We start from the raw sequence: 14,311 nt of genomic DNA, 5'->3' as shown, positions 1-14,311 counted from the left end.
GTTCTAATGGAATGTTGTCTACTCCCGGGGCCTTGTTTCGACTCAAGTCTTTCAGTGCTCTGTCAAACTCTTCACGCAGTATCTTATCTCCCATTTCATCTTCATCTACATCCTCTTCCATTTCCATAATACTGTCCTCAAGTACATCGCCCTTGTATAAACCCTCTATATACTCCTTCCACCTTTCTGCCTTCCCTTCTTTGCTTAGAACTGGGTTGCCATCTGAGCTCTTGATGTTCATACAAGTGCTTCTCTTTTCTCCAAAGGTCTCTTTAATTTTCCTGTAGGCAGTATCTATCTTACCCCTAGTGAGACAAGCCTCTACATCCTTACATTTGTCCTCTAGCCATCCCTGCTTAGCCATTTTGCACTTTCTGTCGATCTCATTTTTGAGACGTTTGTATTCCCTTTTGCCTGCTTCATTTACTGCATTTTTATATTTTCTCCTTTCATCAATTAAATTCAATATATCTTCTGTTACCCAAGGATTTCTACTAGCCCTCGTCTTTTTACCTACTTGATCCTCTGCTGCCTTCACTACTTCATCCCTCAGAGCTACCCATTCTTCTTCTACTGTATTTCTTTCCCCCATTCCTGTCAATTGTTCCCTTATGCTCTCCCTGAAACTCTCTACAACCTGTGGTTCTTTCAGTTTATCCAGGTCCCATCTCCTTAAATTACCACCTTTTTGCAGTTTCTTCAGTTTCAATCTGCAGTTCATAACCAATAGATTGTGGTCAGAATCCACATCTGCCCCTGGAAATGTCTTACAATTTAAAACCTGGTTCCTAAATCTCTGTCTTACCATTATATAATCTATCTGATACCTATTAGTATCTCCAGGATTCTTCCAGGTATACAACCTTCTTTTATGATTCTTGAACCAAGTGTTAGCTATGATTAAGTTATGCTCTGTGCAAAATTCTACAAGGCGGCTTCCTCTTTCATTTCTTCCCCCCAATCCATATTCACCTACTATGTTTCCTTCTCTCCCTTTTCCTACTGACGAATTCCAGTCACCCATGACTATTAAATTTTCGTCTCCCTTCACTACCTGAATAATTTCTTTTATCTCGTCATACATTTCATCAATTTCTTCATCATCTGCAGAGCTAGTTGGCATATAAACTTGTACTACTGTAGTAGGCATGGGCTTTGTGTCTATCTTGGCCACAATAATGCGTTCACTATGCTGTTTGTAGTAGTTAACCCGCACTCCTATTTTTTTATTCATTATTAAACCTACTCCTGCATTACCCCTATTTGATTTTGTATTTATAACCCTGTAATCACCTGACCAAAAGTCTTGTTCCTCTTGCCACCGAACTTCACTAATTCCCACTATATCTAACTTTAACCTATCCATTTCCCTTTTTAAATTTTCTAACCTACCTGCCCGATTAAGGGATCTGACATTCCACGCTCCGATCCGTAGAATGCCAGTTTTCTTTCTCCTGATAACGACGTCCTCTTGAGTAGTCCCCGCCCGGAGATCCGAATGGGGGACTATTTTACCTCCGGAATATTTTACCCAAGAGGGCGCCATCATCATTTAATCATACAGTAGAGCTGCATGTCCTCGGGAAAAATTACGGCTGTAGTTTCCCCTTGCTTTCAGCCGTTCGCAGTACCAGCACAGCAAGGCCGTTTTGGTTAATGTTACAAGGCCAGATCAGTCAATCATCCAGACTGTTGCCCCTGCAACTACTGAAAAGGCTGCTGCCCCTCTTCAGGAACCACATGTTTGTCTGGCCTCTCAACAGATACCCCTCCGTTGTGGTTGCACCTACGGTACGGCCATCTGTATCGCTGAGGCACGCAAGCCTCCCCACCAACGGCAAGGTCCATGGTTCATGGGGGAAGGATAAATACTTGTCAAACTTAAAACGCTTTTTTCTCAAAACCATGTTTTTCGGCATGGTTGACGTCAGCCACGCTACAATTTTCATCCGATTTTAATGATTTTGTGTCTCCCTTGAATCAAATCGAATTCTCTTCAGTTCGTCGTAGACGATTTTTTTATGTTGAGAATTAGGATTTTTTTCGGCCAAAAAATAGGGGTCCAAAAATGGCCATTATTTCAAATATCTATAACTTCGCGCAATTTTTTTTTTCAAATCCCTACGATGAACTAAAATTACATCTGTATGGATCAGGGTGATATGTTAATTTCGTGTTTCAGATAACCACAACCAGAGTTACACGCGTCCGGCCATCCTGATTTAGGTTTTCCGTAATTCCCCTAAATCGCTCCAGGCAAATGCCGGGATGGTTCCTTTGAAAGGGCACGGCCGACTTCCTTCCCCGCCCTTCCCTAATCCGATGAGACCGATGACCTCGCTGTCTGGTGTCCTCCCCCACAACAACCCCAACCCCCAGAGTTACAGCGACAACCATCGATCTACCTCCTTTCACAGCTGCCTCAGGAAAATCCTAATTACATAGTGAAGATCTTAATATTTTTAACAAAAAAACAATAAAAACTTCATTGAATGCCTCATTGTCTACTACATTCCAGTAACGAGGAAAGAAGTCCTAAATCTGAGCAATTTTTTCCCCAATTTGAGCAATATTTTCGTCCATCATGTTGTCGTTGCCCTTGAATCAAAACTCTGTCATGGCTTGGAAGGTCATTACTGCAAAGGTATCAAGCATGTGAACATCTGTTAAAACTAATTCGAATACACCAATAATTTGACTTGTAAATTATAGATTGCAACAGCTTTCTGAATGGAAGGTAGCCTGAAACCAATAATTAGTACTGTGTGCCAGGACTGGGTTCGATTCCCAGCCCGGCACAGAAGAAGTTTCATAGCAGCGCACATTCCGCTGCAGAGTGAAAAATTCATTCTGGACGCCTTCAATAAATTGTAATTTGTGTACAATTGTTGTTATTTATTCCAAACTTTATGGAAGACTCATGCAGACTGTTGTGTCGACAAGAGGTGCCGACACAGTGTTTTTGAGGGGGCCGAAATGCACGCTATAAGCGCACGAAGGATGGCGTGAAGTCTGAAACAGGATACGTAATGAATGCTATAAAGAAAAGTACGTAGCTGCAGTAATACTTAACTTTATTCCATCATAGTTGTACATCGCTCTTGAAGATACAAATGCGACTCTGTAGATACATGAAGTTACTAATGGCGCCTTGCTAGGTCGTAGCCATTAACTATGTCTCTCGGCAAATGAGAGAAAGGCTTCGTCAGTGCAGTCGCTAGCAAAGTCGTCGTACAACTGGGGCGAGTGCTAGTACGTCTCTCGAGACCTGCCGTGTGGTGGCGCTCGGTCTGCAATTACTGACAGTGGCGACACGCGGGTCCGACATGTACTAATGGACCGCGGCCGATTTAAGCTACCACCTAGCAAGTGTGGTGTCTGGCGGTGACACCACACAGACAACTAAGAAACGAAGAGTTAATTAGAACATGCGCCTTATCAGTGAATGAGACTATTGCTGTTTGTGATCCCTCCGAGTTTGTCAGTGATGTCGTGAAACAGCGCACTTCGTTAAAAGATGGGGCGTTGAAAGAGTGATTTCCTGGCTTGTGCGACTTGGTATCACGCTAATTTATACGTTAGTGATGTGTGCGGGCTCACACAGGGCACATTTTCGTTGATACGGCCATGAAGAACCGGTTCTTGGAATTTTAGAAGTACATTGCGGTAGGATATTAATATATCTTTAATCGAGTGCCTGCCAGTTTTTCAGCAATTGCATTACATCCTCTCGCAACATAACTCACCCAAATATAAATTATCAAACAATGGAAAATCTAGGATGGAATGTAACAATACGAGAGAAGGAAAGTTGCTACTCACCATATAGCGGAGATGCTGAGCCGCGATAGACACAATAAAAAGATTCACACAAACATAGCTTTCGGCCACTAAGGTCTTTGTCAGCAGTAGACACACATACACAAACGCACACACACACACACACACACACACACACACACACACACGCAAGCGCAACTAGCGCACACATCTGCAGTCTCAGAGAGCTGAAACTACACTGGCAGCTCTCTGAGACTGCAGATGTGTGTGCAAGTTGCGCTTGCGTAAGTGTGTGTGTGTACGTGTGTGTATGTGTGTGTATGTGTGTCTACTGCTGACAAAGGCCCTAATGGCCGAAACCTATGTTTGTGTGAATCTTTTTATTGTGTCTATCGCGGCTCAGCATCTCCGCCATATGGTGAGTAGCAACTTCCCTTCTCTCGTATTGTAAATATAAATTATTAACGTTTCATGTATAAAGAATAAATCTGACTACATTTCTCCTGCCTTCTACTCCCATCACAACAAATAGCATATGTCAAATTACTGCAGGCCACTGATGGCAGATTACAACTGAAGAAGTCTATTAGCAAAAAGTTTGTTGTATGGCCCACTTTCCTTATATTAACTTCGTGAATAGAAGTGTGGAGCCGCGCGGGATTAGCCAAGCGGTCTAAGGTGCTGCAGTCATGGACTGTGCAGCTGGTCCCGGCGGAGGTTCGAGTCCTCCCTCGGGCATGGGTGTGTGTGTTTGTCCTTAGAATAATTTAGGTTAAGTAGTGCGTAAGCTTAGGGACTGATGACCTTAGCAGTTAATTCCCATAAGATTTCACACACATTCACACAAGTGTGGACCTCAGACATGTGAGGGAAGTGTTGTGGACACTAAAGGTAGTTAATTAATTTTTCTCTTTTGTTAAGTACAGAGCAGCATCTGAGACAACTTTGTACTGAAATACTGATTTTTATACCTCTTCTGTGACACGTAATCATACATAGCAAGGATGGCCACTGTCAAAATGACGTAGCAGCGAAGTTATGTTGAAAATATACGCCGCGAAGGGCAACGGATGATGGCAATATTCGACCTATATCTGATACATAACGGGATCACATTCGACATCCTGAGTGAACGGAAGAGAATCTAATATAAACATTTTAAAAAATTCCTCTCTTTGATATCCGCATATGGCCAGCTGTACTTTCAGCGGCCTCTGATAATTCATAGACAATTTTTTTGTATATCGTTTCTGTGTTGTGCACTTAGATTTAATGAAGTGTCTTATGAAACGCATAGCAGTGTAGTATATTGTTAAGAGTGTTACAAAACATTATCATAACGTAAATAATGAAATTTGATGTCATTTTCTGGCAAGCAGTAATAAGCTTCTCTCCTGTTTGTACAACAAAAACCCTGAGGCAGATTAACAATCTACTGCGCATCACAGGAATTTGAAGTGCCCTGTAATTAATTCTTACCTTTTGGAATCATATCCTTTATCTTTTGGTGTGTCGCTTCTTCCACCCAGCCGTTTATTATTTTTCGGGCCTCGTCTTCATTTGAAAAATCCACTTCTTCCAAACCAGCCATGAAATTGATTGAGGACTGATTGAACTCATCTTTAATATTGAAACCTGGTTTCAGATACACCTTGTTGGCTATGTCAAGTGTTACGTAGCTAGAATCCTACGAGAAAAATAAATCACAAATTGTGAGCTATCAATACATATAAATCAGTATAAATGTTTCGTTGGAACATTAAGTAAAACACTTATTTCTGAAGTATGAAATCTGGTTTACATTAGACACAAACTTTGCTATACACAAAGCAGTTTTGTTTGTAATTCACATTCTGTCTTAACAACAAAAAAGACCTTTTCCATATCTTCATTATTAGTTACAACAATTAAATAACATACTTTTCTGTGATTCTCTTTTACAGTCCCAAACAAAATTAAATACAAGGAACATAAAAGTTCAGATTACACGGTGTGTCCAGTTCCGTTAGGACTGCTTATGCGAAATTACAGACTGCATTGCTATCTCATGGTGAGTTGCGGTGTTGGAATCCTTGACGTTTCAGAATCAGCCATGTAGAAGGTCAAAGTGTTAGCAGCCGTCCTGACTGCGAACGTAACAAACAGTATGTGTGTGACACTCATCTGAAATTAATGACTGTGGAGCAGCGAGGCAACTTCGAGTTTTTTGAGTCCTCCACCGTTTGTGGGCTAGAATTCGTCGAATTCGACACGAATATCGAGATGCAGGTTCCTGGTTGCTCTTCCACAACAATGTCCCAGCCCACAAAGAGAAGGTTGTGCACGAGGCCAGCAGATGGATTACAAGCTTAGATCACGTCCAATATTCGTCGAATTTTGCCCAAGCCGATTTCTGACTGTTCCCTAAATTAAAGTTGGAAATGAAAGGACACCGTCAAGACGCTATTAAAGAGATGCGAGAAAAGTGCGCTACAGTATAGAATACAATTCAACAAAAGGACTACAGTGACTGTTTCAAAACACTTTTAAAACGATTTTAGCTATGCGCTGATTCAGAGAAAATACAGTGATTTTGTGAAAATAATCCAGGACTTACATTTTTCATACCCACAGTCCTAATGGAAATGGTGCACACTGGGTATAATAGCATTTTACGCAGTGTGATTGATGATTTCAATGATAGATAAGTTACTAAATAGGCTCCGAACTTAAAAATTATTTATAAGATTAAAAGAATAAATGCACATGGGAAAAGTGTAAACGAAAATTCCAGGCGTTGTTTACTTTGTTACAACTCAATTCGTACATTTTATCAATCAGTAACCCAAGCGATGGGTAGATCACATAACTAATGAGGAAGTATTGAATAGAATTGGTGAGAAGAGAAATTTGTGGCAAAACTTGACTAGAAGAAGAGATCGGTTGGTAGGACATGTTCTGAGGCATCAAGGGATCACCAATTTAGTACTGGGGGGGGGGGGGGGGGGGCAGTGTGGAGGGTAAAAATCGTAGAGGGAGACCAAGAGATGAATACACTAAGCAGATTCAGAAGGATGTAGGTTGCAGTAGGTACTGGGAGATGAAAAACCTTGCACAGGATAGAGTAGCATGGAGAGCTGCATCAAACCAGGCTCAGGACTGAAGACCACAACAACACCAAAGCGAGGTAAGCTCTTTACAATATTAACAGCGAATAAGCGGCGTTATTTCAGTCCTGTTGTCCATACAATGTGTGTGTTGGGGCTTACGGTGTTGTCCATAACATTACGAAATTTTAAAATATTTTACAGTAGTTTGCAAAACAAAACAATTCCCCTTCAACGAAACAATCCCTCACAAAACTTTGAGATAAACATGTCATAAAAAGTGTAGACTTTTAAAATATTTTACGGTAGTTTGCAAAACAAGACAATTCCCCTTCAACGAAACAATCCCTCACAAAACTTTGAGATAAACATGTCATAAAAAGTGTAGACTTATTATCTGTCTAACTGTAATGTACAAGATAAACACCAAAACCATTACCTAATGCACAGAGAAGTCATTACAATTTAGTCAGACTAAGGGACAAAGTGGCTTTGGAAATCGCTGCAGCGCAGTGCTCTATTTTCAAGTCGTGATCAAAATGTTAGAACAATCAATGTTCATGAACTACCCTTTCATGGGAAACAGATTCTGAGATAGCCTTGCACCCAGTTTACATGATGAGCCATAACGTTACGACAGCCTGCTTAATAACCTGTTGCTCCTCCTCTGAAACGAAATATAGCACAGATACTTTTTGGAATGGGTCCGAGAAGTCCCTGGTAGATTTCCGGTATGTGGTACAGATATCTACGCCCAGGTCACGTAATTTCCGTAAATTAAGGGCCGGTGCTTTGTGGGCTCGAACCTGCCGCTCGGTAGCGCCGCTGATATATTCCATAGGGATCAGGTAAGTTGATTTCGAGAATGTAATCCGTGACTTTTATTTTTCATAACCACAGTCCTAACAGGAATGGTACACACTGTGTCCAGGTGAATGTCCTCCATAGCGTAATATTGCTCCCACCGGCCGCATCCGTGGCAGTGTGTATGTTTCGAGCATCCTTTCGGCTGGGTGACGGAGTACCCAGACGGGACAATCGACCAAGTTGTAACGCAGAAAACTATTATATGTTGCCATCTTGCATTGAAAGTGTAGCTTGCCGCGGAACCGGGAGAAGAGCAGATTTTGTCTCTCACGGTGGCACGGCTGATGCTGGCTACTCGGCCGAGCGAGGCGTCTACTTGTCTTACGCTGCTTCTAATAAGTTACACATACTCTCCATGAATCTGAATAAGTACTATTAAGTATTAATTGATCCTTGTCATACTTGTTGTTGCTGTGGTCTTCAGTCCTGAGACTGGTTTGATGCAGCTCTCCATGCTACTCTACCCTGTGCAAGCTTCTTCATCTCCCAGTACCTACTGCAACCTACATCCTTCTGAATCTGCTTGGTGTATTCATCTCTTGGTCTCCGCCTACGATTTTTACCCTCCACGCTGCCCTCCAATACTAAATTGGTGATCCCTTGATGCCTTAGAACATGTCCTACCAACCGATCCCTTCTTCTAGTCAAGTTGTGCCACAAACTCCTCTTCTCCCCAACCCCATTCAGTACCTCCTCATTAGTTATGTGATGTACCCATCTAATCTTCAACATTCTTCTGTAGCACCACATTTCGAAAGCTTCTATTCTCTTCTTGTCTAAACTATTTATCGTCCATGTTTCACTTCCATACATGGCTACACTCCATACAAATACTTTCAGAAATGGCTTCCTAACACTTAAATCAATACTCGATGTTAACAAATTTCTCTTCTTCAGAAACGCTTTCCTTCCCATTGGCAGTCTACATTTTATATCCTCTCTACTTCGACCATCATCAGTTATTTTGCTCCCCAAATAGCAAAACTCCTTTACTACTTTAAGTGTCTCATTTCCTAATCTAATTCCCTCAGCATCACCCGAATTAATTCGACTTCATTCCATTATCCTCGTTTTGCTTTTGTTGATGTTCATCTTATATCCTCCCTTCAAGACACCATCCATTCCGTTCAACTGCTCTTCCAAGTCCTTTGCTGTCTCTGACAGAATTACAATGTCATCGGCGAACCTCAAAGTTGTTATTTCTTCTCCATGGATTTTAATACCTACTCCGAATTTTTCTTTTGTTTCCTTTACTGCTTGCTCAATATACAGATTGAATAACATCGGGGAGAGGCTACAACGTTTTCTCACTCCCTTCCCAACCACTGCTTCCCTTTCATACCCCTCGACTCTTGTAACTGCCATCTGGTTTCTGTACAAATTGTAAATAGCCTTTCGTTCCCTGTATTTTACCCCTGACACCTTCAGAATTTGAAAGAGAGTGTTCCAGTCAACATTGTCAAAAGCTTTCTCTAAGTCTACAAATGCTAGAAACGTAGGTTTGCCTTTCCTTAATCTAGCTTCTAACATAAGCCGGAGGGTCAGTATTGCCTCACGTGTTCCAATATTTCTACGGAATCCAAACTGATCTTCCCCAAGGTCGGCTTCTACTAGTTTTTCCATTCGACTGTAAAGAATTCGCGTTAGTATTTTGCTGCCGTGACTTATTAAACTGATAGTTCGGTAATTTTCACATCTGTCAACACCTGATTTCTTTGGGATTGGGATTATTATATTCTTCTTGAAGTCTGTGGGTATTTCGCCTGTCTCATACATCGTGCTCACCAGATGCTAGAGTTTTGTCATGACTGGCTCTCCCAAGGCCATCAGTAGTTCTAATGGAATGTTGTCTACTCCCGGGGCCTTGTTTCGACTCAGGTCTTTCAGTGCTCTGTCAAACTCTTCACGCAGTATCTTATCTCCCATTTCGTCTTCATCTACATCCTCTTCCATTTCCATTATACTGTCCTCAAGTACATCGCCCTTGTATAAACCCTCTATATACTCCTTCCACCTTTCTGCCGTCCCTTCTTTGCTTAGAACTGGGTTGCCATCTGAGCTCTTGATATTCATACAAGTGGTTCTCTTTTCTTCAAAGGTCTCTTTAATTTTCCTGTAGGCAGTATCTATCTTACCCCTAGTGAGATAAGCCTCTACATCCTTACATTTATCCTCTAGCCATCCCTGCTTAAACATTTTGCAGTTCCTGTCGATATCATTTTTGAGACGTTTGTATTCCTTTTTGCCTTAGTATACCAATTTCTATGGATAACACAATCACACCGTTAAATTTACAAATCAATAACTTCAGTACTTTCGGAGATATAAATTTTACCTAAAACACATAATACACTACTGGCCATTGAAATTGCTACACCACGAAGATGACGTGCTACAGACGCGAAATTTAACCGGCGGAAAGAAGATGCTTATGCGAACGATTAGCTTTTAGGAGCATTCACACAAGGTTGGCGCCGGTGGCGACACCTACAACGTGCTGACATGAGGAAAGTTTCCAACTGATTTCTCATACACGAACAGCACTTGATCGGCGTTCCCTGGTGAAACGGTGTTGTGATGCCTCGTGTAAGGAGGAGAAATGCGTACCATCACGTTTCCGACTTTGATAAAGGTCGGATTGTAGCCTATCGCGACTGCGGTTTATCGTATCGCGACATTGCTGCTCGCATTCGTCGAGATCCAATGACTGTTAGCAGAATATGGAATCGTTGGGTTCAGGAGGGTAATACGGAACGCCGTGCTGAATCCCAACGGCCTCGTATCACTAGCAGTCGAGATGACAGGCATCTTACCCGCATGGCTGTAACGGATCGTGCAGCCACGTCTCCATCGCTGAGTCCGTAGATGGGGACGTTTGCAAGACAAAAGCCATCTGCACGAACAGTTCGACGACGTTTGCAGCAGCATGGACTATCACCTCGGAGACCACGGCTGTGGTTACCCTTGACGCTGCATCACAGACAGGAGCGCCTGCGATGGTGTACTCAACGACGAACCTGGGTGCACGAATAGCAAAACGCCATTTTTTCGGATGAATCCAGGTTCTGTTTACAGCATCATAATGGTCGCATCCGTGTTTGGCGACATCGCGGTGAACGCACATTGGAAGCGTGTATTCGTCATCGCCATACTGGCGTATCACCCGGCGTGATGGTATGGGGTGCCATTGATTACACGTCTCGGTCATCTCTTGTTCGCACTGACGGCACTTTGAACAGTAGACGTTAATTTCAGATGTGTTACGACCCGTGGCTCTACCCTTCATTCGATCCCTGCGAAACCCAACATTTCAGCAGGATAATGCACGACCGCATGTTGCAGGTCCTGTACGGGCCTTTCTGGATACAGAAAATGTTCGACTGCTGCCCTGGTTAGCACATTCTCCAGATCTCTCACCAACTGAAAACGTCTAGTCAATGGTGTCCGAGCAACTGTCTCGTCACAATACGCCAGTCACTACTCGTGATAAACTCGTGTTGCAGCTGCATGGGCAGCTGTACCTGTACAAGCCATCCAAGCTCTGTTTGACTCAATGCCCAGGCGTATCAACGTCGTTATTACGGCCAGAGGTAGTTGTTCTGGGTACTGATTTCTCAGGATCTATGCACCCAAATTGCGTGAAAACGTAATCATATGCCAGTACTAGTATAATATGCTTGTCCAATGAATACCCGTTTATTAACTGCATTTCTTCTTGGTGTAGCAATTTTAATGACCAGTAGTGTAGTTGTAAGTTCTAGGGGACTGATGACCTCAGATTTTTTTTTTTCACACACCCGACGCTGGCTACTAGGCCGAGCGAGGTGTTTACTTGTCTTAGGCTGCTTGTAATAAGTTACTCATACTCTCTATGAATCTGAATAAGTACTATTAAATATTAATTGAACCTTGTCATACTTAGTATACCAAATTCTATGGATAACACAACCACACCGTTAAAATTTCAAATCAATAACTTCAGTACTTTCGGAGATATAAATTTGACCTAAAAACACATAATAAGTGTACTGGCATTGTGAAACGGAGTTAGGGGCTGTAATGTATTCATCTGTAGCATCAATTGAAACTGCAATCAAGAGTGCAGATTCATAAAATTAATAATTATCTGGAATTTTCTATAGTTTCATTACCACAAATTTCTGACGTAATTAAAAGTGCTTTGGACAATTATTATTTCATCGTGTTCTGGTTGTCTGAGGTAACTTAATCTTATTATCATCAATTGCGGATCACAACAACAAGCATAAATCAGTGATATAATAATGAAGAGTTTATTTATTCTTCATGTCACCCCAACAAAACATTATCATCAAATATAGAAATATCAAAAAACTATATAAAAATAAAATGTTAAGTCTTATAGCGGTTGTGTGAGTGTTTTGGAGAGACAGAGTGTAAATGGAGGGCCGTAAAATTGGAATGTGATATTGCGTTAAAAATATGTAAATATATGCTTGAGAAAGTTTTTGTACAATAGGGGAATTTCTGACGTATTGCCGAGTGAGCATTATTTTGTAAAAGGCAGCCAGAAGGGGTTTCAAGTCTCAAATTTATTAGCAGTTTATTTTGTGGACAGGAATCGTATTTTGTTTTCATTAAATTTTATTTAGTTTCGGAATTACGGGATTTCTGGTTTAAATTTATTGTGGTGATCTGACTGGCTGACATTAGAGATACTGCGAGTATAGATGTGCTCCAGACGATCTGATTGGCTGCTTTAACGTGCTAGCCAATAGGAATTCAGCATTTCCCGCGCGTTCGAGTAGGGCTTTGTGCGTCCGCTCTTTGAGTCAAGATAATCGCTCGGGGGCCGTCTTCTGTTAAATATCTATGTTAAACCACGAGGACCAAATTTGTACCCAAATGAAGAAATTTGTGCGCTTGATCTTCTCTCGTGTCGTTGGCGAAAAGCGACTGCAGCAGTGAGTATTTTGTAAAAGTTATGGCCTTGAGAGTCGGTTATTTGAGGAGATATTCGCATGTGAACATTTCATGTCGTACATAAACTCCGCGTGGCGTGTTTCGTGCAGATTACGAGACACTATGGCAAGAACGTCTGTACAAGAAGCCTACTGAACGACTGAGTGTTTTAACTCGCAAGAATTCGTGGGCCAGTGACTGTTTAAGAAGTTTAAAATATTAGGTCGGACTAAATGTCTTCTGGATGCTTTTGAGTGTGAACTTTTTACACAGACAGTGAGTAACATTGCATAATTTATGTCCGGATATTAAATATTGATTGCCATTTTCCTTGCTTTAAAGACGATAAACCAACTAAAAGAGAATTTTTGACCTTTTTTCATACGGTTTGTGCAAGAATCCCGAGCGGTCGGTAGTTAACTTTCAACGATTAGTCGAATTTCCGTCAACGCTGCTTTTGTCGGCTAAACCCGTATCTACGATCGCAAAGTGAAGGGGCAGACAACCTGAAGCCTATCCAGGCAGGTGGACAGATTGTTTAATGAATAGTAAGAGACCAACATTCCCTGCCGCAAAGTGCAACAAGAAATGTGAGTCATCCCGTCAGGCGACACGGTATCTATTGATTCACTGCCCAAGCTCGACAATCCCCTGCCCCCTGCATCGAATCAGTTTCACTATTCCACTCTTGTACAGCGCGATTTGTTCACAGGCATTATTTAGTGAATAAAATGTAGATCATTTAAGGCCTGGCCAGACAGAATGCGGCCTGGCCGTCCGGCCTGTGGCCTTGAACCGCAGCCGGCAGGCCGCACTTTTGAATCGCTCGTTTTATTGTATGACGGCGGTCACACAGGGTGCGGCTTTGACGCACCGGCATACGGCCTGCCGCACCGGCCGCCGCCAGGTTGTCACAGATTACAGATTCGCCGCAAGCCGGAGCGGCTGCTTGCTTCTGGTGGCGCATTCAACTGCTCTGCTGTCACATTGGATGCAGCGGCGCTAGGCGATTTTTGTCTTGCAGCTCGTAGTGCCTGCACACAGAAAGACTTGTAAAGGAGGTGAGAGAATACAACTTTTTGTATGTTACACGCGATCCTGATTTGGAGGTAGAATACATTTGTCCTCGATATACTCTTGATAGAAAGCTAAATAGTGTTGTCACTGTGACGTCCATAACTTCCAATATCAACTACTGTAAACTTCGTAGTATGGACAACGATCGCCAGAACTAGCTAAAAGAACTGTTTGCAACATAAGAACTGGGATCCACTATCCTTCGGGCATTTTAACCTGATAGGCGTTCCGTCTATGCTTCCAAGGCAGTCCGGAAACCCCCAAAGTTCTAGAAATCCTTCTTCAGATTTCTTCCACATCTCTGTTGGAGGAGTATGTAAATAAATACTTGGGCTGTAGAACAGGCCATATTGCCTGGCACACTTATTTCACAATATCTCAGACTGTTGAACGTCCTAACCGAAAAGAAAAAGCTATGGTCTGGTGACTGTCGCCTGTAGTCAAGTATCTGGAAAAGCTTAAAATCTGTTATGCCGATAGAACGAATGGATAAGTTAACGACCAAAGATATGTTTGTTTAAATTCAACGACAATGGTATGAATACAATGAAACAAAACAA

The 14,311-nt window shown here is 42.1% G+C and overlaps 1 protein-coding gene across 3 annotated transcripts in view; it reads right to left on the bottom strand.

Annotated features, from left to right (window-relative positions):
- Window positions 1–14,311, bottom strand: part of LOC126235741 (leukocyte elastase inhibitor-like) — a 227,039-nt gene that overhangs the window by 99,445 nt on the left and 113,283 nt on the right. For all 3 annotated transcript variants that reach the window (XM_049944524.1, XM_049944526.1, XM_049944525.1), the window contains exon 4: window positions 5,260–5,467. In XM_049944524.1, coding sequence (XP_049800481.1) covers window positions 5,260–5,467 — 208 coding nt within the window. The remainder of the gene's footprint in view (window positions 1–5,259; window positions 5,468–14,311) is intronic.

This window comes from Schistocerca nitens, chromosome 2, assembly GCF_023898315.1.
Source record: "Schistocerca nitens isolate TAMUIC-IGC-003100 chromosome 2, iqSchNite1.1, whole genome shotgun sequence".
Taxonomy (NCBI): domain Eukaryota; kingdom Metazoa; phylum Arthropoda; class Insecta; order Orthoptera; family Acrididae; genus Schistocerca; species Schistocerca nitens.
This window is presented reverse-complemented; position numbering and strand designations above follow the sequence as displayed.